This window comes from Muscardinus avellanarius (assembly GCF_963383645.1).
Source record: "Muscardinus avellanarius genome assembly, chromosome: 4".
In the NCBI taxonomy this organism is placed as follows: Eukaryota; Metazoa; Chordata; class Mammalia; order Rodentia; family Gliridae; genus Muscardinus; species Muscardinus avellanarius.
In genome coordinates this window covers 142,682,927-142,705,352 of record NC_137789.1, presented here as the reverse complement: position 1 = coordinate 142,705,352, position 22,426 = coordinate 142,682,927, and the positions used below count along the sequence as shown (strand labels likewise).

Genomic DNA, 22,426 nt, shown 5'->3' with positions numbered 1-22,426 from the left:
GCCCCTGGGTTTGATTTCCGGTACCACCAAAAATAAACAGAAGGACCATTTCAAGGATCTTTACTATAAACCCTTTTGCAGATCAAAAGCAAAAATCTTCCCCCAGTTTGAGTCTTCTCGGGCTGGCTTTGACATACTGTGATTTTCACAAGCAAACAACCCTGTACCGATGTCTGCAAAGACAGTTCACGAAGCTCTTCTGGCAGATCCTGAGCTGGGAGTGGCCAGGTTTCGAGTCAGGAATCCTTCTGCTATTGAGAGGACCCGAGACGCCTGAATCACTGCTGAATCCCGGTTTTCTGAATTGGCTCAACAACGGTCTGGTAGAACTTGGCAGATCAAAGTCTCGTATCTTATTATTTTAGCACGCGCTGAGAAGATTATACTATATACTCTCTGGGAGCATCAGATTCAGGTCTTGCTTAATATGCAGAAGAAGCAGAATAAAACAATGAATCAAATGGCAGGCGTGGGTTTGCTCACGGAATTTAAATTAGGATATGGACTTCGTGTTAAACTAAACGGCACACTTAAAGCTACAAAAAGAAACATGGGGGAAAAGCTTTCAATTGGATTGCTTAGTCTCTCAGATTAAATTTGATCTATTTTCAAATTTATTTTAGCTCTTTTCCACTTTAATATTTTCTTCAAAAGTGATAGGTTTTCTATGAATTGTCTTAAGGCTATGGTCCATAGAAATAACAGAATCGCTAGAACTGACACAACCCCATTCTCCGCCCCACTCTGCCAGTTCCTTCATAAATACTATTTCCTAGCTCTCTTCAGTCCTTATAAGGCTGTGACTCCGTTTCCTCATCTATAAAATGGGGCAAATAAACAGCACTTACTTCGTAGGATTACTGTTGTATTAATTATCATTAAGTAGATTAAACACATATACAGTGTTTAGAGCAGGAGCCGACACCCGGGAAACACCCAAAGACTAGTTGTTACCCCTCTTTTACCTCGTCTGGTGTTCCCTTTTACAGACGAGAACACTGAGGCCCGGGGTGAGTGGGGCAGAGCTCATCGAGACCACAGAGCATGCGGCTCCTGATCCTCTTCGCCGCTGCACGCCACTCCCCCCACCCGTACATATTTTGCGTATGAAAATAAGAGCAGCAAACCGGAATGGGCAAAAATGGATGTGTAACTTAAGTCTACAAAGCACGAACAAACTGATGGCTACCAGCGAGCTCCCAACTCACCCCGAGGCTCCAAGCCATCGGTCATTTTTAAAGTCCTCTTCACATACTGACTTTGAGAAGGGAGGGGGAAGGTCTCCACAAAGAAGCCACAGAGCTTCAAGATGCCTAAGAAAATCTCTGTGCTAGCAGAGATCTCAGTGGCACCATTTACTGCCATTAGCATGAGAAGGGGATTTAGTCACCCTGGATGGATGTTAAAAGGCACCTCCGCCCAATACAAACTCCTGCAGGAGTTAAGGCCCTTACCCCTGAGGCCCACCAGAGAGCCCGGTACATCAGGACTAGAAAAGTCCAGAGGCCCCAGCTCACATACTTGCAAGGCTGTTTGATTTAAACTGTCAATCCAAACACAATCTTTTTTTTTTTTTTTTTTTTTTTTGCAGGTCTGGGGATGGAACCCAGGGACATTCGACCTCCGAGCTACACCCCTGCCCAATTTTTTTTTTATTCTTTATTTTGAAACCGGGTCTCACTGAGTTGCGGAGGGCCTCACTAAGTAGCCGAGGCTGTCCGTGAACCGCGATCCTCCGGTCTCAGCCTCCCAAATGCTGGGATTACAAGCGTGCACCGTCACATTCTAAAGTGATGTATATTTGTCTTCCTAGTTCCACATTTCATTGAAAAGGGGTTTTTTTTGCCGGGCGTGGTGGCGCACGCTTGTAATCCCCGCGCTTGGGAGGCAGAGACAGGAGGATCGCGCAGGTTCGAAGCCAGCCGCGCGCGCTGGCTTAGGAGACCCTGTTTCCAAATATAAAATGTAAAAAGAAGTCTGGGAGTGTAGCCCGGAGGTAGAAGGGCTTCCAGGAACCCCAGTACCACCAAAAAAAAAAAAAAAAAAAAGAAAAGGGTTTTTTTTTTTAACTTGGTCAATTAAAGGATAAAACCATTAGATGCAAATCTGTTAGGAAACAGGAAAGGGCCTCAGGGTGTCACCCCACAGAGTACTTACCAATCAAAAGAGAAAAATGTCCCTTCTCAATAGAGAGAGCTGGCGATCACCATGTTAACCAAGGAGTCACGCTCAGTTAGACAGTTAGACATGCATCACCCATTGTGTGTGTGTGTGTGTGTGTGTGTGTGTGTGTGTGTGTGTGTGCACGCATGTATGCGCACACGCATGTGTGTATTTTACTGGAGATTGAACCCAGGAGCATTCTACCTTCAGATTACATCCCTAACCCCTTTTAAAACTTTTCATTTCAAAACAGAGTCTCACTAGATTGCTGAGTCTTAACATTGCCGAGGCTGTCCTTGAACAGGCGACCTCCTGTTTGTCTCTCAAATGCTGGGATCACAAGGGTGCGCCACCGTGCCAGGCTCCACAGCGTTATCACTGCAAAATGTTCATCATGAACTTGGCATTAACAGACAAACGGAGCGTGGTGGTGCATGCCTGTCCTACCAGTACGGGTATGACAGGCTGAGACGGGAGAATTGCAGGTTCAAGGCCAGCCGCAACTTACTGAGAGCCTGTTTCAAAATAAAAAATACAATAAGCCAGGCAGGGTGACACACATTTGTAATCTCAGAACTTAGGAGGCTGAGGCAGGAGGATAGCAGGTTTAAAGACAGCCTCAACACTCTAGTAGGACCCTCAGCAACCTAGCAAGATCCTATTTAAAACTAAAAAATAAAATAAGGCTGGGGGTGTGGTTCAGAGGTAGAACTCCCCTAAGGTTCAATTCCCAGTACCACAAAAAAATTTTTTTTAAATAGGACTGAGGGTGTAGCTCAGAGGTAGAACATTCTCAGGTTCAACACACACGCAACTAACACACACACACACACACACACACACACACACACACACACACAATTGTTCTGCCAATTAAAGTTAAAAACCTATTGTTAGAAAAAAATAAGATTAAATTTTTAGATATAACATCATATACAATTTACTTTCAAATAGTTCAGCAGGAAAGAGGAGGGAGGGAAAGAGAAAATCATGCACACACATACACAAACACACACACAGGCGTGCGTGAGGAAGCAGGAAGAGAGTCCCCCCACAGCAAAGGACATTCTTTTTTTTTTTTTGAGTGTCTGGGGATGGAATCCAGGGGCATTTGACCTCTGAGCTACACCCCCTGCCCTATTTTTTATTCTTTATTTTGAAACCGGGTCTCACCGAGTTGCAGAGGGCCTCACTAAGTAGCTGAGGCTGGCCGCGAACTGCGATCCTCCTGTCTCAGCCTCCCAAATGCTGGGATTACAAGTGTGCGCCACTACACCCGCTTTAGCAAAGGACATTCTAAGTCAAAATTTAATCCTCGGTTGAAACAAATTTGAAGCAGAGCAATTGAAAAATAAGGAGGCAGAAATCACAACAGGCTCTCCTTGCCCCTGGCCTGGGAGTGAGACGCAAGATGTGTTTTGTTTCTTTTAAATAAAAACATCAACTATGGTTTTATGTGCTTTGAAAGGTTCATCCCACCCCCCTAAAGCAAAGAGCGTCAAGAAGATGTGTCTGGTACAGAAGGAACGAAGCTCTGAGGACTTCCCTGATTAAGGACCTGGAATAAGGTAACTCTGAACCACAAGGAGCAGAGGAGAGAAGGTGGTGCTCAGCCTCTGCCTGCGGGGAGGAAGGGCAGGAGCCGCACACTCCGCAGAGGCCCCTCTCCTGCCTGCCACGCGCAGAAAATCCTGCTGGAGGGTGTGCAGGGCTGAGAGGAAATAACACACCCAAGGGTGCTCTTCTCAGTCACAGAGATGGATGGGAGTAGACTAGAGCCAGTGGATAAGTCATTAATTTTCAAATGGCCCCTTCTGTTTTTTTCCCTCCAGATAAACAAACACAATAGATGAAAAGCTAGGGCATCTCACCTCGGCCTGGCCACTGTGTGACCTTGAACAATTCAGGTGATTTTTTCTGATGTTTACCTGCCTCATCTAGAAAACCAGCGGCGTAGGCTAAAGTAGCTCTCAGAAGCTAATTCAAGTTGCTAACCAGCAGCAGTCTTCAATACAGCACACTAGTCAGTATGAAGTGTCTATTACCTTTTGTTTTAAAAATAGATATAATTATATTATTTTATCTGATTGCAGTAAAACATACTCACTAAAAAATATATATTTAAAAAATAAAAAAAAGTAAGACTGTTGCACCACCCAGAGTTAGAACCATTGTTGACATCTGTCTGTTCTTTAGATGTTTTTCCAAACTTGTAGGTGCCAGCACATATACTCATATACATTTTTTAAAATTAGCTTGAAATTCTGTATACATGGCTAATTTTATACATGTATAGTTTTTGTATGTATAAATATGTAATTTAATACATATATAACTTTTAACAATAATTTTTTGTGGTATTGGGGTAGAAACTAGGGGTCTTCTACCTCTGGAATATGCCCTCAGACATATTACTGGGAAAAAGAGGCTGTCCCACTAAGTAGCTGAGGCTGGCCATGAACCTGCAACCCTGCTGTCTCAGCCTCCCAAGTACTAGAATTAAAAGTGTGTGCCTCCATGGACGAATAACTTCAACATATTATATAGGCCTCATTTTATATCAATAAAAGAAAGACAAAACATCATTCTAATGGCTCAGTGGTACACGATATTATCCAAATACATGATTTGTTTTCCAAATTGAGGAATATTTAGGTGGTTTCTAATTTTTTGCTCTTCTATGCAATGTTGCAATAAAGATCCTTTCACTCATCCTCATTTATGCATTTAACTTAAACTATATACATATATCTATATATCTATATATCTACATATATAGATATATAGATAAATTTAGCCACATAACTGGCCTCCTTTCGTATGCAAAGGTTTAAAAATATCCTTTCAGCCGGGCGTGGTGGTGCACGCTTGTAATCCCAGCATTCAGGAGGCTGAGACAGAAGGATCTTGGTTCATAGACAGCCTTAGCTACTTAGTGAGGCCCTCTGCAACTCAGTGAGACCCGGTTTCAAAATAAAGAATATAAACTAGGGTAAGGGGTGTAGCTCGGAGGTCAAATGCCCCTGGGTTCCATCCCCAGACCCACAAAAAATAAAAATTAAAAAAATAAAAATATCCTTTCAAATATCAAGTAAAGTTTCTCCATCCCCTGCTAGCCCAGGAGGACACAGCTCTGGCCAGGGCACCGATGTCCTTCAGAGGCTCTGGAGACATTCCTTTGGTCTCTTGATTCTGTGAGGCCCCAGGGAAATCTGAGGCCCAGCCGTGGGACAACCAGGATCTCTGGGAGATGGACAGGAGTTTTCCCAGCAGTGAGCTCTGGGCAGTGTCTGCAGCCCACACAGCCACTCACTGCACACCAGCGCACAGCTTACAGAGTCACGGCTCAGACTCACTCTTATCAGATGCTCATGGACCAGACAGTTAGGATTCTGTCTTTAAAAGCAATGGCATCACCAAACACATTCCCACCTGCCTCTGTGCAATATATTCAAATTTAGACACATAAAAATTATTGGGTCTGTCCCCTAAATTAAAACAGTACGTTTCTGTAAATTCAAAGATTTAATACTCCCAATTAATCAGCATTTCAAGATTATTTTTATACTCATCCCCAAATTTTAGAGATTTGAAATTTTAAAAACTCCTTTTCCCTGACATAAATATCACTCTTCTGCCTTTAAATTATGTCACCAATCTAAATATTGTTTGCAAACCCTGGAGGAAGCATTAGTTATCTTTCTGTGGTGTTTGTTTTTACAGGGAATCAATCTCCTGGACGTGTACCTATGTAATGGCTTAAACAAAGCTGAGGACACATGCTCTAACCGAGGGGCTGGGGAGGGACAGAGGGAGGCCTCTGCATTGGCAGTCACAGCGAAACTCCTAGAAATTCACCTACTTTGATTCTTGAAAGGAATTTCCATTGATCATTTCCAGTCCCTGGAAAGGATGGATTAGAAAGGTTAATCAGCTTGTCCAGGTCACTGACACCCAGCCCCAGGAATCCTCCCCACCCCATGCCCCTTGTCAGAAAACCAATAATTAATTTTGAGCAAAGATGCTCATTTTGCACTTAAAACAATGTCAGGCAGACCTTAAATTGTTCCATTTAATCATGAACTCAAAAGATACCAGACAGACAGACAGACAGACAGACAGACAGACAAACACTGAGTAAACCTAAAGTATGTTTAAAATATGTATCATAGCCAGGCATGGTGGTGCACGCTTGTAATCCCCGCGCTTGGGAGGCTGAGACAGGAGGATCACACAGGTTCAAAGCCAGCCTCAGCTACTTAGTGATGCTGTCAGCAACTTAGTGAGACCCTGTTTCCAAATAAAGTATAAAATAGGTCTGGGAGTATAGCCTGGAGGTAGAAAACCTCTGGGTTCCACCCCCAGTACCACCAAAAAAAAAAAAAAAAAAAAAAGTATCACAGCTGGGCATGGTAATGCATGCCAGTATTCCCAGTATTTGGGAGGATGAGACAGGAGGATTACAGGTTTGAAACCAGCCTCAGCAACTTAGCAAGGCTCTTAGCAACTTACCAAGACCCTATTTCCAAATAAAAAAAATAAAAGAGGGTTGGAGGTGTAGCTTGGAAGTAGAGCACCCCTGGGATCAATCCCTAGGAGGTACACGTGTGTGTGTGTGTGTGTGTGTGTGTGTGTGTGTGTGTGTGTGTGACCTTGTCTACTCAACACTGGAGGTCAGGTTTAAAGGTGGGTCTAACAAAATTCACAAATATATTTTGGAAAAAGTCTACAGAAAAGTTGCAAAACTGAAAAGAACTTAAGATGTCCTGACAAGCTGGAGGGGTTTGGGCAGAGCAGAAAGCAGCAACTGAGAGCTGCTGGGTTAATGTGATAGAGCAGGTGCAAAGACAGGAGAAGCAAATGGTCCCAATACAGCCTTGAAGCAAATGCCCACACTAAAGAAAAGTAGCGTGAAAAGTACCTTCATGGGTGAGAATTCCCCCTACACACATGCGTGACCCCTGCCTTTTGTTTCCAACACGTGAGAAGATTTATCTGCACACGGAGCTACAAGTTATGAATACGTCCTCGCCTCGCCAGCTCTTTTGCCCATAAAGTACATTAGCATCAATGTGTGCCACCTCCCCACAGATCTGCTGTCAGCAAGTTGGAAAAGTTGCCTTGTAAACCATCAGGGGATTTATCTTATAAAATCCAGCAGGAGTTGTAGGAAGGAGGAGGATCATGAACTCAACTGCAACTTCCGCCACCATAAAGACGTTAACACGTTAGATGGCTATTTGCAATGTATCTGAACACACAGGAATAAAATGTGTGTGTGTCGCTGGGTGTGGTGGCGCACGCTTGTCATCCCAGCATTTGGGAGGCTGAGACCAGAGGATCACGGTTCGCAGACAGCCTCAGCTACTTAGTGAGGCCCTCTGCAACTCAGTGAGACCCTGTTTCAAAATAAAGAATAAAAAATAGGGCAGGGGGTGTGGCTCGGAGGTCAAATGCCCCTGGGTTCCATCCCCAGACCCGCAAAAAAAAAAAAAAAAAAAAAAGTGTGTGTTGGGGGGCTGAGAAGGTCCTTCCCTTCTACAGCTGGCAGTGATTACTCGTCCCCAAGCCCCTGTGTGGAAGACTGAAACCTTGATAGCTCCGCGGCGAAATTTAAACAGTGGCCACCCATTGAGCCAGTCACACTACAAGCCCACGGCTGGTGCTGGAAACCAGTCACATTCCTGATTAAAAAATGTGCCTTCTTGATAAGAATGAGGATTTCCTGGTCTATTCTCGGGAGAAAACAAGCAACAGGAGACACTGAGGCCATAATCACACCTCATAAGATCAGGATCCATTAACCAGGAGCGGGATGGCCACGTGCTTTTCCCTAAGGATAGATAATTACCACTGTTTGCTCTAATTCTGGGATACGGATCATTTTGCTTTCTGCAAAACTTTTTAACATGCAATTCTAAACACAGCTACCAGGCCTTTACACCTGCTGGGGACACACAGCAGCTTCCTTGTTAAAATATATAAAACCATATCAATTAGGTGATTCCCAAACTAGACCATTACCAGGCAGGAAATAAAAATCTGAATCGGTGGCATTTTGTGATAGCGGAGATTCCTTCAAGCTTTTTACCCGGCAGGAGGACCAAGGCGGCTGTGGGAACAAGGGGGTCCTGCTGCAGAATTCCAGTCTGGAGTTTCCACTTCCTCGTCTTATGCTTTTTCTATTTTTAATTTCTGTGCTGTGTTTAGTCCATTTTCATTGTCATCCCTTGATTCAAACCAGCTCCCAACAGTTTCCTCCCTCCCCGCCTCCACGGTGCTGGGGACTGAACCAGGGACACTCTACCTCTGAGCCATACACCCATCTTGCTAAGTAGCTGAGGGCCTCACTTTCTGTTTATCAAGGCTGTGAGTTGAGTTCTAATATGTTTCTTCCTTGAGGACTGGTCATGTGAACAGGAAGATATTGGTTTAAACTGGATTCAAGAACATATAGCTACAAGAAAAATAAATCAGAGAGAGAAAACCTGGAAAATATGGGATCATTTCACCGTGAGTCAATCCTGGTTGGGGTCCGTGACTATTGGGACTGGCAAAAAGATCTTCACAGATCGAAGTTCACTGCACGACTGATAGATTTCGCCTTTTGAAATTATTAATTTGATATTGCCAAGGAGGTTGCAAAAGAAGTGGCTAAAAGTCAAGCACAGAAAGAGAAGGGACATGTTCTCTGTAATACGCCCAAACTGGGGAGCATTGGGGATACCAGAGGGACTGCAGATAATGGAGGGGAAACCTCAGCAAAGCTAGAATGGAAGGGTAGGAGAGGAAGAAGGCTGGGGTTGAGTAATGGAGGAGCTACATCGAATACGTGTAAAAGTATAAATATAGCATGGTTAACCTGGACGCTCCTTGTTGGGAGGGGGGAAGGGAAGGGGGGAGACGGCACCAAGCACAGTCTGAATGTATGCCATTTTCAATATGTTCCACATAGAAATAAAAATTTTAAAATTTAAAAAATTTTAAAAAGTTAAAAAGAAGTGGCTAAAAGAATAAAAGAGGCAATCAGATTGCTCTTTTTTCCCCTGTAGCACTGGCATCCAAACGGCTCCGTGAGCACCATATGTAGAGTCACTCACCGTGGCTAATGGCAATGATGTACTACATTTCATAAGCTGATCTCTTGGGCAATTTGAGAAAAACTCACGACTGAATGGCTATATGTGCTACCTAAAAGTATTTATAACACATGCTCCAGCAAAATTTCTTAAAAAAAAAAAAAAGTCTTAAAGAGGCTTGAAGAGGTTTTCTAGAAGTAAAGAAACTTTTCCGAATGCCAGGGACAGAGCCCTCCCTCCCTCCTCCCTCTGGTAGGCACTTAATCCCCTCAGATGTTTCCCCTGCCGAATGCTTGTCTTATGTGCTGTTTAAGATGGTGTTTAAAATTTTCAAAATTCCTTCTACAAGTGTATTCCTATTTCCTCTAAGGCGGGGGGGGGGCAAATTAATGTTAGAAACTGGCACAGATGTCAGAAATTCCATCCTCTTTTCAGAAAAGGACCAAATATGAGTGTGAGATAATGTCCCTTTTTAGCAAATTCTTATTTCCTCCCCCTGGTCCCGGATATAACAATCGGCGTGGCCGTCAAAGTGATGGACATCACACACCACCCACTTGTATATCGTGCCCTCTTAGTTACACAGAAGTCCCTCCAAAGGCAGGGTGTCTATAAAATTATCTGCAACCAGAGTTGCTACTGGTAACATTTTCTATTCTGAGTCAAGGGATAAATTTGCAAACAGTCACAGTCTAATGCTATACACATGACCATAAAGTAGGACTCAAAGCTGGACTTACATCTTCATAAACTACTAACACTTACATGCAGGTGATAACCAGCTATGAAAGCCAAACCAAACTTTTCCTATTTTTATCATTTTTTATTTACTTACTGAAATGATCTTAAAAAAAAAATCAAGCTATCTGTACTCAAATATGCAACCTGATGTCATGCACTAATCAGGACTACATTACTGCCCGTCAAATAGTTGAAGAAAATCACCTCTGTGATTCACTTCATAAAAGGTATGTGTTCGGTTAACTTTCAGAATGATTCATGGGACACTCTGTATTCCTATCGGACAGCTGGCTTCAACATTTCCCACAGGATTGAGTTGGGTCTGTTTTCATTCTGATAAGAGTTTTAGCACTTGCAATCTGAAACGTAAACGTCTGGTGTTCATCAAGGTTAACAAGTAACTGCTTACAAATCAAGGGTTAGCTTTGATTTTAAAGCACATAATTAAAACAAAATAATTTGGGAAGTAAAAGATCATGAAGACTGAAGGAGACAAATCCTTATACAATATTCACCAATAAATACCAATGTTTTCTTACCTCTGCTAGCATGTGTGTGTGTGTCCCATTAGTCACAGTAGATAGCCCGATGTATGATGCACACAGCCATTCTAATGCCAGTGTTATAAGAGAAAAAAGATACTTTCGATTGCTTTTTATTCTTATAAATACACGAATATGTGTTCGTATACCTGTAACATATATACATATGTATGTGTATGTCTTCAAATTATTTTCTGAACTCATTCCAAATCTCCACTTAAGGTATTACATATATTTCTTGTTACCCAAACTGCCTAAATATTTTATACTATATACAATAATACCTCCATATTTGGCCAACTTGGAGAACATATATTTAAAACAAAAACCATACAAGAAAGTAGTTACAAGTAGCTTTACAGGTATGCTAATATTGGTCCGTGGTCAGATATTCCCTAACTGAAGAATACAAAGATATGAAAGCTAAACATATCTGATTAGAACAAAAGTAGCCCACAAAAATTCATTTTAGATAAAATCTTCCTAAGTGCCGAGACTTCCTTTTTGTAAAATAAACACCCAAATCAATCTCACGATTCCTTGTCACACCTCTGGTGTTTAGCTACTTAAATGTCGTATATGGCAGTTCTCTCAAGATCAAACATGATGCGTGTGAACAGAAATCGGTTTTTATTACGATCATTACTGTGGTTTTACCCAAGTCACTGACTTCACCCAAAAGGAAAGCCATTACTAATTAAAAAAAAAAAGTAATCACAGACTTTAAAAAGTGAAAAGATTGTTCTAATCCTTAACCGCCACGTAACAAAATTGACGTGTCCATCATCGTGAAAGAGATCGAAACTTCTCCTCTTACGAATTACACAAGGACCTCACTGAAATAACTAGGGAAAACTAGAGGTTCCTTAATCATATTTGGTATGTGTTTCACTAAAAGAGAATTTCTTCCAACACTTTAGCTCAGAAAAAGTCACCGGACAATTCAATTTTGCCACCAAACACAGTCTCCCCGCTACATTTTCTCAAAGATGGCTGGTTCGGACAGAACCTCACAACTACATAAAAAATGGTTGCTCAGATTAAATTATGCAAACGTAGTTTCAAAATAAACTGCTCTCAAGTTTCGGCGCATTAAAGATGGACCTGCAAATCGTTTGCCACGTTGCGCCTGGTTCCAGCGGAATTTCAGTGGGTACTAAGGGGAGCGCAAGCCCCAAATCACCCTTATAAAGAAGGACTCTGGAACATAAGCACACGCATCAAATCCCATGGGCACATTTGCTGGCCTTGGACCTGATCCCTGAACACCAATCTGTCACCAACACAAAACAAGACAGGACCATCAGGCACGTTGAAGTCTCCATCCTGGTTGGCAGACAGAGAGGCCATCTTTGAAAAGCCTCCTCTCATTGTTTCAAATAATATACCCAAGGGATGGAATTTCCAAAATGAGGAATAAGCCTCTAGGATAAACTATTACTCACTTGAGGTCATTAATTTTAAGTGATTCATTTCCAAAAATTATTTTCTCTCTAGCGTTTTATAATCAATCTACAAAAGTTTTTCTGTGAACATAACGTTTCCGGTTTTCTTCTGCTTAAAAGTAAACAACAGAAAAATATGGTGCAATTATGATACCAAAGTACTTTTGACAAGCTTATTATATACAACTTAATTTCAAGACACCAGACGCTGGCTTGGTGAGAAATACATCAGATGTTTCTAAATTAATAGTCAAATTGGATTTGGAGGTAAGCAAACTTTATACTTTAAACAGCATAAGTAGAAACCAACATAAAAAAGAAAAGCCAAAGAGAAATTTTAAGTGATCAGTTATATAAACAATCAATCAGGTTGAGTGTTAGCTGAAATAATGTGCAAAGCAGTATGTAATATTTCCACTTACAGATAGTTGGAAACTATTATCAGTTGAAAGTCATATAAAACAGCAAAATTTAAAGCAAAAAAAGTTTTATTTAAAACTATCCGGTCAATATATTAAGGAACCATTTTGTTCTGAAACATGCAACAAGCATTGATATCAAACTTGAACTTTTTTTTCCTATTATGTAAGTCAGTTTTTCCAAAGCCATAAATATTTAACCGCTGTTTACTTCTACTGTCACCCCTCCACCCGTTATTTCTTAGCATATTTTAATAAGCGTATATACGTCCCAGACCGATGCGGCAGCGCCGTATGCTCCGTACTCGTGTGTATTTAGCTGGTCTAACTTACTTTTCCCAAAGTGCTCATTTTCCTCCTACGCCTCTTAAACCAGTTTCCAGAACTGGCGAAACCTTTAGGAAACTGAAGGTTTTTCAAATAAACCAACATTCTAGGCCTCAAGCCGTCCAACGAAACCCCGTAGGAAGCGGAGAAAACAAAACATCGACTTGGCCTTAGGGTCCCCAAAAGAGCCGAACGCCTCCTCGGCCTCTGGACACCAGCCTCCCGAGGAAACTGAGGCCCCGGCGCACGGTGTGCGGGTCAAGAGGGTCACACCAGGGGGACCCTCGCGGGCCTGGAGAAGTGTCTACGCGGGGCACCGCCGAGCGTGCTGTTTACCCGCCCTGTGCCCCCTTCTCCCCGGAGCCATCGGCTGACTCCAGAGGACCTTAGGGCCGGCTCTGCGGCCGCGGGGCCTTCGGCTTACACGCCCTGCACGGCCGCACGCGCGCGCACACTCAGGATCAACTCTTCACACGCCCCAGTGGCCTCGGGGACCGGGAAGATGAAACACAGCCTCTGGGCCATTATCCCCCCAATTTGGGCTGAGTTAGTTCAAAATATCCAAGCCACATCCCCGGAGAAGAGAGGCGGGGGGTGCGGAAAACCCAAATTATGTCCCCAAAACCACTTGGTCCCCTTCTGCCCAACTTCACAGACACCCAGAATGGCACCGACGCTGCCCGACCGGGGCAGGACTCCACGGTCGGGGGCGCCCTCTCCGGCTCTTACTTGTGGATGATCTGGGGGAGGCCGGCGGGGGGCGCGGGCGGCGGCGGCATCCCTCGCGGGCCGGGGGGCGCCGGCGACGCCTGGACGCCCGGCGCGGCGCCGGCATCTCGGTCCGGCTGCTCGGGGGCGCTGGGGTCCGCGTCCTGACTCATGGCCGCGGCCGGCTCGGGCGAGAGCGCGGGGAGGCGGTCCCGGGCCGCGGGCGCCGCTGGCCGGGGTCGCCGCGCCGCGTCCCCTTGTCCTCGGCCGGCGCGGGGAGGAGACGCGAGGGGCGGGGAGGAGGCCGGCGGTGCCCGGCGCCGCCCCCTGCGCCTCGCCCGCGGCCGGCGGGGGCGGGGGAGCCGCGGCCAGCTCGGGGCGCGCGGCCGGAGGAGCGGCGGGCGCCCCGGCCCGGGGTCCGGGGGTCCCGGGGTCCCGGCGCGCGGTGGCGAGACGCCCCCGCCCCGCCGTGCCCGCGGCCCCCGGCGCGCATCGCCCGCGCCAGGTGCGCCGCCCGGGCATCCTGCGGGCTGGAGCCGGGCCCGGCCGAGGGGGCAGAGACCCGGCCCCGCGGGGGGCCCGGCCCGAGCCTCCCAGGCCGAGGGACCCGGGACCCCAGGTCTCAGGTGTCCACCAGGCCCCCTGCCGGCTTCAGTGGTCCCCAGGCGCAGCGGGCGGGCACCGTGGCTTTTGCCTTCCTTGTTTCTTTTTAGTGAAAGGCCCCGCGAGCGCACAGACCGGCTGCCCTGGCTATTTATCGGCCGATCTCAGAGGACATAGTAAAGGTGTTTAAAAAAAAAAAAAAAAAAAAAAAGCGCTCACGGGCAGCGCCTCGGCTGGTCCTCGCCGTCCCCCTGCGCCCGCCTCGCTGCCCGCCCAGGTGATGGGGCAGGTGCGGCGCGATGCCCCGGCCCGCGGAGGGGCTCGAGGGAGCGCCTGGGCCAACAGAAGTGTCCAGCGGCTGAGCACTGACCCGGCCAGGAGCTCCTCGCCGGGCCGGCGGCTCGCGGGGGTCAAACCCCGGCCCCCAGCAAACCCCCCAGGAGAGCCGCCACTGGCACTGTGGACTCGGGGCGCTCGCCAGACGCCCCGCGGCCTAGAGAGGAGTTTGCTGAGGGCCCCGCGTGGTGCTGCGCTCCCACCGTGGCCACGCGAAGGGAAATTATGGGGACAGGTTCGCAGAGACCCAGAAACTAACCGAATTCCCTGGAAGATGCTGTCTTCTCTGTCTACAGGAGTTACTGTCAACTTCCCGGCCAGGAGACCACCTCGCTTCCTCCCTTTCATCTTTCCCTCCCGCGCCTTTTCCTCTCTCCTCTCACAGATGCCACCAGTTCCTGGTATCATAAAGGCCAATCATCACATATCCAAAGTTGGGCCCCGCCCCCGCCCAGGTGAACAGCGTTTGACGACCGCCTCCATCACAGGTGAGGAGGCCTTGGGGTGATTTGGCCCAGGACACAGGACCACCCAGAAGCTGTGGGAACTAGTCTTGTCGGGTTCTCTGAGAGGTTGGTTCATCTGTCATCTTTAGTTTCTATCACTAAATTCTTGATTATAAATTCCATCTAACTCCATCTTCTACCCCCACTCCATCCCCACCCCCCAGCCTTCCGGGGTAGAAGGAAATTATCTGAAAGTAACGGTGTAACTCTCCCCGGAGATTAAAATTTCTTTCCAAATTCCTGCACTGAATCCTCCCTCAGAGAATCCTCCAAAACCTCCAGGCAGAGAGCTTTGTAGTCATAAAGACAGACCTGTTTTTGACTCTGCCATTTACCAGGGAAGCGATGCTTTCTGGATGGCTGTGACAAATACTCCTTAAACGAGGAGCGATGAGACCCTGGCTCCGAGCCAGCCTGCGGGTGGGGTAACACTTCCTGCATACTTTCTGTAGGAGGTGTCCAGTGTGACAGGTATTAGGCATCCTCCTTTATATTCCAATATTGTAGCCAAACAGAACAACAGATTTCAAACTCCAGGAAGCCGAGTGTCTGGAAATCACAACCCTGCTATTGTGATAACACGATTCTTATGACATTTTCTGAGAGGGGGAGAGAGAAAGAGCAATATTATATAAATTTATCTTGTTTCAAGATGCAGCTCTCTGCCTCTCAAAAAATAATGTAGTAGCACGTACGACAAAATGTGAAATGGTAGGTGAGTCTACATTCATTGAGCTTTTCTTGGATTCTTTCTGTAAATTTGGAATTTTCAAGATAAAACTAGAGAAAAATGAATGATTCACAAAATGGTCTTTTTTTCCAAAACCCAACTTCTATGATGGTAGCTTAATGTGTATATTTTATATTGTGCAGTTACTGAAATTTGAATGGGAGCAGATTCAAAGGGAGAGGGCAACATTGCATTAAAAATCTGGAACCAGTCCATGGCCGGTCTCCCATTCCCAAAACAGGCTTTCAGGGTAATACCAAATAAACTAATTGCCATTTTGCGAGTCACACATTACGTGCATTAACAGTTCTTTAAATGTGCTTTTATTTAATTAATTAATTTATTTATTATTTTTGCAGTACTAGGGATGGAACCCAGGTGCATTCTACCTCCAAGCTACACCCAGCCTCTATTTTTTATTCTTTATTTAGAAACAGGGTCTCACTGAGTTGCAAAAGGCCTCACTAAGTAGCTGAGGCTGGCTTCGAACCTGTGTGATCCTCCTGACTCAGCCTCCCGAAAGCTGGGATTACCAGCGTGCGCCATCACACCTGGCTATATGCTTTTAGAATTTACTCTTTTTTCAATTCTTTCCAGAAAAAAAAAAAAAAGAAATGAAAAATGAGAAAGTATAGAGACTCTAACTGGGTCACTGCCCTCACACCCCAGGGCTGGACTTCCCAGCTGCAGAAGGGCAGCAAAGGCTGAGTCACCCACTTCAGGGGCCTGGGATACCTCCTATCCCCCCCACCCACACTCTGTCCCCCTTAACCTACAAACAGACTACAGTCAGGCTATTGCTGTCTAATATATTGAACATTTCGAGTCCGCTGCTTGAGCTGTCGCAGTTATCTAACCATACTCACAGTCACCCCATCAGGCAGCTACCTCCTTATCTGTGTTTATAGAGTATAATTGAGTCTCCGTTGTAAGAGGACTTGCTCAAGATTAACCTGCCTTTTTGTTGTTGGTGGTGGTGGTGGTAATGGTGGTACTGGAGACTGAGCCCAGAGACATTCCACCTCCAAGCTACACCCCCAGCCCCATTTTCTTTTCTTTTTTTGTTTTTGTTTTACAACCGGGTCTTGCTAAGTTGCTGATAGCCTCTCTTAATTGTTGAGGGTGGCCTCATACCTTCAATCCTCCTGTCTCAGCCTCCCAAGGACTGGGATTACAAGCATATGCCACCATGCCCGGCTCACCCTGCTTTCAAGGATCAGAAGCAGGACCAAGGTAGGTCATTCTGTCCCCACAGCCCACCCTCTCGCCCCTCTCTTTGGTCACTGTCTCCATGATGGAATTGGAGCTGAAATGTCACCTGTCTTCTTTTGTGATGAGGTTACTTACATCTTCCAGTGAATATAAAATGCCACCTGCTTTGTGATTCAACTCTGCCGCTCATGTCAACCCAGATCAGTAGATTCCTGGGAGAAATCTAAATTAGCAGCATGATAAAAATGTAAACAAATGAAGCAATCGGGTCGGGGAGGGACTAGAACCCAGGTCTCAGTTATAATAATCTTATCCTCACACTTGCTGAGAATCCGGTACTCTGGCTAGTTTCATAATATTAATAAATGTTTCCTGGGCTCCAGGCTCTGTCCTCATGCCTTGTTTCATTTAATATCACTATTCTGCAGAGAAGCTTGAAGAACCTGCCCATGGTAGCTGGGCTAGCAAAGAGCAGAGGGGAGATGCCGGCGTGCAGTTCTCTACTTCCCTGGCTTCCGGGGAGATCCTGAGCGGCCCTCTCTGCAGACGAGAGCGTCTGACACGCTGCTACTCCGTTTTGTACGCTACTGCTGTCGTTACATAAATGACAGTTTAATTAGTAGACTGTAAAGTTTGATAATGGCCAGAGTTGGTAAAACTGAGCCACTCGGTACCGGATGAAAGTGAGCCAGCAGTGGTGCAGACCTGAAATCTGGCATTTAGGAGACTGAAACAGAAGAATTGCGGGTTTGAGGCCAACCTCAGCAATTTAGTGACACCCTGTTTCAAAATAAAATCATCAAAGGGCTGGGAGTTTCACTCAGAGGTAAAATGTCTCCGGGTTGAATTTTTTTTAAAAAGTGTAAGTGCTGGCTGCTGCCATCTCTTGGAAGTGCATTGGAATTATCTATTAAAATCGCAATAAAGAAAATAGATTCAGCAGTTAACCTTCTAGGAATTTATCCTATGGGGTTTCTTTGTGGCAAAATAATCAAAGCAGGGGGTAGAGCGGGGAGCTGATCACCCCACTGTTACTAGAAACAATGAGAGCAGGAGAAACTGCTACATAACCATGGTTCCTAGTTCCACGGACCTAGGGTGGTGTCCTGCCCCTGTAATCTCAGTACTTGGGAGGCTGAGACAAGAGGATCACAGGTTCAAGGCCAGCCTCAGCCATTTAGAGACCCTTTTTCAAAGTAAAAAAATCATTTAAGGGCTGGGGGTTAGCCGGGCGTGGTGGCACATGCTTGTAATCCCAGCATTGGGAGGCTGAGCACAGCCTCAGCTACTTAGTGAGACCCTCTGGAACTCAGTGAGACCCTATTTCAAAAAAAGAATAAAAAATAGGGCTGGGGGTATCGCTCGGAGGTAGAATGCCCCTAGGTTTCATTCCTAGTACCACAAAAAAAAAAAAAAGATGTTTTCCTAGTTCTTAGTTACAAACAAATGCAATGTAATCCTCAAAAGAGAGGAGGCAGATTTCTATATAGTAGAAGAGAAATTTCCTTCCTAGAAGTGCTAGAAAATAAAGACAAGTGCTTCAACAGCATTCTAATATGACTAAATTTATATAAAATCAGAATATTAAACATTTTTGAAAATGTATGCAAGTAACTCATCAGTAATAGCAAGTGCCTCTGGAAATTGGTTTGGGACAGGGCAAAACCCTGTGTGTGTGTGTATGTGTGTGTGTGTGTGTGTGTGTGTGTGTGTGTGGTACTGGGGATGGAACCCAGGGGCACTTTACTTCCAAGCTACAACCCCTGCCCTATTTTTTATTCTTTATTTTGAAACAGGGTCTCACTGAGTTGCAGAGGGCCTCACTAAGTAGCTGAGGCTGTCCATGAACCACCATCCTCCTGTCTCAGCCTCCCAAATGCTGGGATTACAAGTGTGCGCCACCACGCCCGGCAACCCTTTCCCTTTTGTGATCTTTTATATTGTTTGAATATTTAAAGTTTACCAAGCGTATGCTACGTTTTACTGTGGACACTGTTATTTTTAACTAGTGACAACAAAACTTAATGATTCATTTTTCAAATAACATTAGTACCTTAACAGGAGAGACAGAGACAGAGACAGAGAGAGAAAGTGTGTGTGTGTGTGTGTGTGTGCGCGCGCGCGTGTGTGTGTGTTACTGGGAATTGAATCCAGGAACATTCTCCTTTTGAACTAAACTCCCAGCCCTATTTTTTTTTTTTTTAAATAGAGTCTCACTCACTTGCTGAGGCTGGCCTAGAACCTGAAAACTTCCTGTCTCAGCCTCCCAAGTACCTGGATTACAGGCATGTGCTACCACCAGCTAGGATGTTTATTTTAAAATAAAAAAATGTATCGGAAATAATGAAGGAAGAACACAGAACAATGTATCGTCCAGACGCAATCTACCCTTGCTGTATCCTAAGGACTCTAAGACAGATAATTAAATCACTAAGTTGCCAGCAGTCCTGTTGATACAACTGCAGTCTACTAGTTTGACAGTTACGGATACATATTAAGCATCTTACTGATGTTAGAACATTAACTGTTATCTGGGTTACAATAACAAGTTACCATTTCTTGAATAGTACCCTACCAGTTTGTCTTAAACACACATTTCTCATTTAATCCTTTTATGCCCATTTTACAGATAAGCAAACTGTAGCTCCAAGAAGTCCAGCTACTTCTCCAGTAGTGAGAGGAGTTGTGCATCTAGTCTCCATCTATGTTCCTTCTAGAATTGAACTTATATCCACTCTGCCTGGTGGTTTTTTCTGTGAAACGGGGCTTCTGACATTGGGCACCCCTCTCTAAACCCCCTGCTGTCTCCACAGTCCCATCCTCTGGCTTCCCATCTCTCTACCCTTACTGAATTTCCCCTTTCTTTTTTTTTATATATTTTTTATATTTTTGGTGGTACTGGGGGTGGAACTCAGAGGCTTTTCTACCTCCAGATTATACTCCCAGACCCATTTTCTATTTTATTTGGAAACAGGGTCTCACTAAGCTGCTGAGAGCCTCACTAAGCAGCTGAGGCTGGCTTCGAACCTGTGCGATCCTCCTGTCTCAGGCTCTCAAGCGCGGGGCTCCTGAATTTCTCCTTTCTACTCTCCTCAGGTGAGCTTTATCTATCGGTCAGATCTCTTTCCAAACCAGCATATAATCTTTCACTAGAACTCTGTGGGATCTCTGCAGATGTTTCAAAACAATCATAAAATAAAATCCTGCCCTGGATTTGCAAGAGATCGCCTCTCTCTCGCTGAAAACTCAGGAGAGTCCGCGGCTGAAGGATGCTGTTTAAAAATAATATGGTTACTCATGGAACTGGATGCACATTTGAATTTGAAGGAGACGGTCAGGGAACTTTAGCTGAGCAAAGTAAGGCCATGACCCAGGAGGCTCTTTTCTGCCTAACAACTCAGAGGACGTCCCTCATTGGCTGCAGGGCGAGGCTCAGCCCCCTCTCCTCGGTAGGGAATTTAGGAGCCAGTTCTCTCGTCCCCTACTACATCCCACAGGTGTTATACTATAGTCAAAGAGGCAGTGGCTTGAGAGTCAGGGAATCCAGGTTCTGGACCACTGGTTGTATCCAAAGTCCCTGGAAAACAAAGCAGTTATCCCAAACTGGGAGTGACATCTGCATCTTTGTCGGCCCCAGCCACAGGGGCCGCAGCTCTGTCCTTCTACCCGGGGATCAGCCCCTGGCACCAAACCCAGAGCTGACTGCTCCAGGATTCCAGTGGCCAGAGCAGAGGATGGGGCTGCCTGCGAGCTTCCCGAGCTTCCTGGAAAAGCGGGGCTTTGAGCTCTGCTGCCAACTTCTATTTCCAAGAGAAAACAAGGCAGGACATGGTCCGGGGCCGCCCCAGGTTATAAAGTTAGTTGCAACTGAATTTCCTGGGAGGGGGGATGGGAAGTGACGGTGGCATGACATGAATGTGGGGGAGAAATGTAAGCCGGTGGCCAGCTGCATGATTTAAGTTCCTTGGGGCTCCGCACCCCCTGTGGAGACCCAGCTTCCACAGGACAGGCCTAATCCCTGGGGAATGTCACTGTCATTCAGAGGCCCCAGCCAAGCCAAACAGCACTTCTTGGAGAGAGGGGATTGCTCTCTCTGGCCCTTCCCCCGGGGCCTCCTCTGTCTTCTCTTATCACAGGCCAGTCTGCCTGGCAGGCCAGTTGGTCATCAGAGAATAAACATCCCAGGCTGCGTGCCCACCGGCTCCCGGGATCAGGTGACCATTATGGAAGGCTACACCGGAGGCCTCCGCATGCCAGGGAGACAGCAAGCATGACAGGAACAGCGAGAGCCTGTGATGTGCTGACCTCACGGAGTGGCACCCACACAGCTGGGCGGAGTGGGCGACTCCCTGGCGTGGCCGCTCTGACCATCCCCCAGCCAGCCCGCCCCACACACACCCAGGAGACCCCTCGCAGAAAGCCAGGTCTGCTGGCCCCTGACATGAGTCCCTTTAGCACTCGGCACCTCTGTGTCCCCGTGTGATGGGAACATCAAGGTCACGGTGAGGGTTAACTGGGAGACACGTGGGACCCGGACATCTGGCGTGTGATCGGGCTCTGCGAGCCATCGCTGGCTCTTTTTCCTGGACTTCCCATTGGAAAATGATAACCCGGTCTTCTCTTGAAAGGGGGAGCGATGTCAGCCACCCTCTGTAGGAAGGAGCTCCAGGATGAGCACACACAATCAGAGCAGGTGGACAGGGGAGAGGAGAGCACTGGTGGAGGGGTACCCCGGAATGAGGAAGCTCACAGAGCCAGTGGGGGTGGCAGAGCTTTCCTTCCCTGTTGCTGTGACGGCTGAGCTCAGAGTCACCTCTGCACATGGGACTGTGATATGCCAGTCTGTTGACCTGATCACAGGACACCGGGAGCTCAGAGAACCCAAACCTGGTGAGAGCTGGAGGCCCAAGAGAGTGGAAAGGCAGCGGGCAGCTATGGTCTTCTTTGATTTGGGGTTTTTGTTTTGTTTTAGGTAGTGGGGATTGAATCTAGGCGCATTCTGCCTCCGAGCCACATCTCCAGACCTTTCTTTCTTGTTTGTTTGTTCATTGAAACAAGGTCTCACCAAATTTGCTAAGTTGCTGAAACTGGCCTTGAAACTGCAAACCTCCTGTCCCAGCCTCCAAATTATTGGGATTATAGGCATGTGCTACCACACCTGGCTAGTTTGATCTTTTTAGGTGAGGGATCCAGTAGGGGTAAAGGACTGCCTGCTCCTTGGACACTTTCCCTGAGAACTTGACTTCTGGGGATTTAAAGACTCTCAAGGAAAGCCTGTAGAGACTGGAGAGGGAAGAAGATCTTAATACATGTCCAATTAACTCTCCTCCACTCTCCCTAGGAACCTACCCAAGGAGGCAAAAAATAAGCATGTCTCAAATGTTCACGGGGTGTTGTGGGTTGAACTGTGTTCACCCCAAAGGCTATGTTGAAATCCTAACCCCTCATACATGCAAATGTGACCTTTTTTTTGGAAATAAGGTCTTTGCAGATATAATCAAATTGAGATATGGTCACCTCAGGCATGGTGGTACACACCTATAATCCCAGGCCTTGAGAGGATGAGACCGGAGGGTCACAGGTTCAAGGCCAGTCTTGGCAACTTAGTGAGACCT

General features: G+C 46.1%; 1 protein-coding gene across 2 annotated transcripts in view; it reads right to left on the bottom strand.

The window, feature by feature from the left end:
- The window catches only part of RBM20 (RNA binding motif protein 20), a gene marked incomplete at both ends in the record, with an annotated part of 211,767 nt that extends 198,167 nt beyond the window's left edge, over window positions 1–13,600 (bottom strand). Inside the window, one exon of one of the 2 annotated variants that reach the window (XM_080694009.1) lies at window positions 13,446–13,600. In XM_080694009.1, the coding sequence (XP_080550135.1) occupies window positions 13,446–13,597 (152 nt within the window). The remainder of the gene's footprint in view (window positions 1–13,445) is intronic. The other variant, XM_080694008.1, reaches the window with a different exon arrangement.
- Window positions 13,601–22,426: the final 8,826 nt, after the last annotated feature.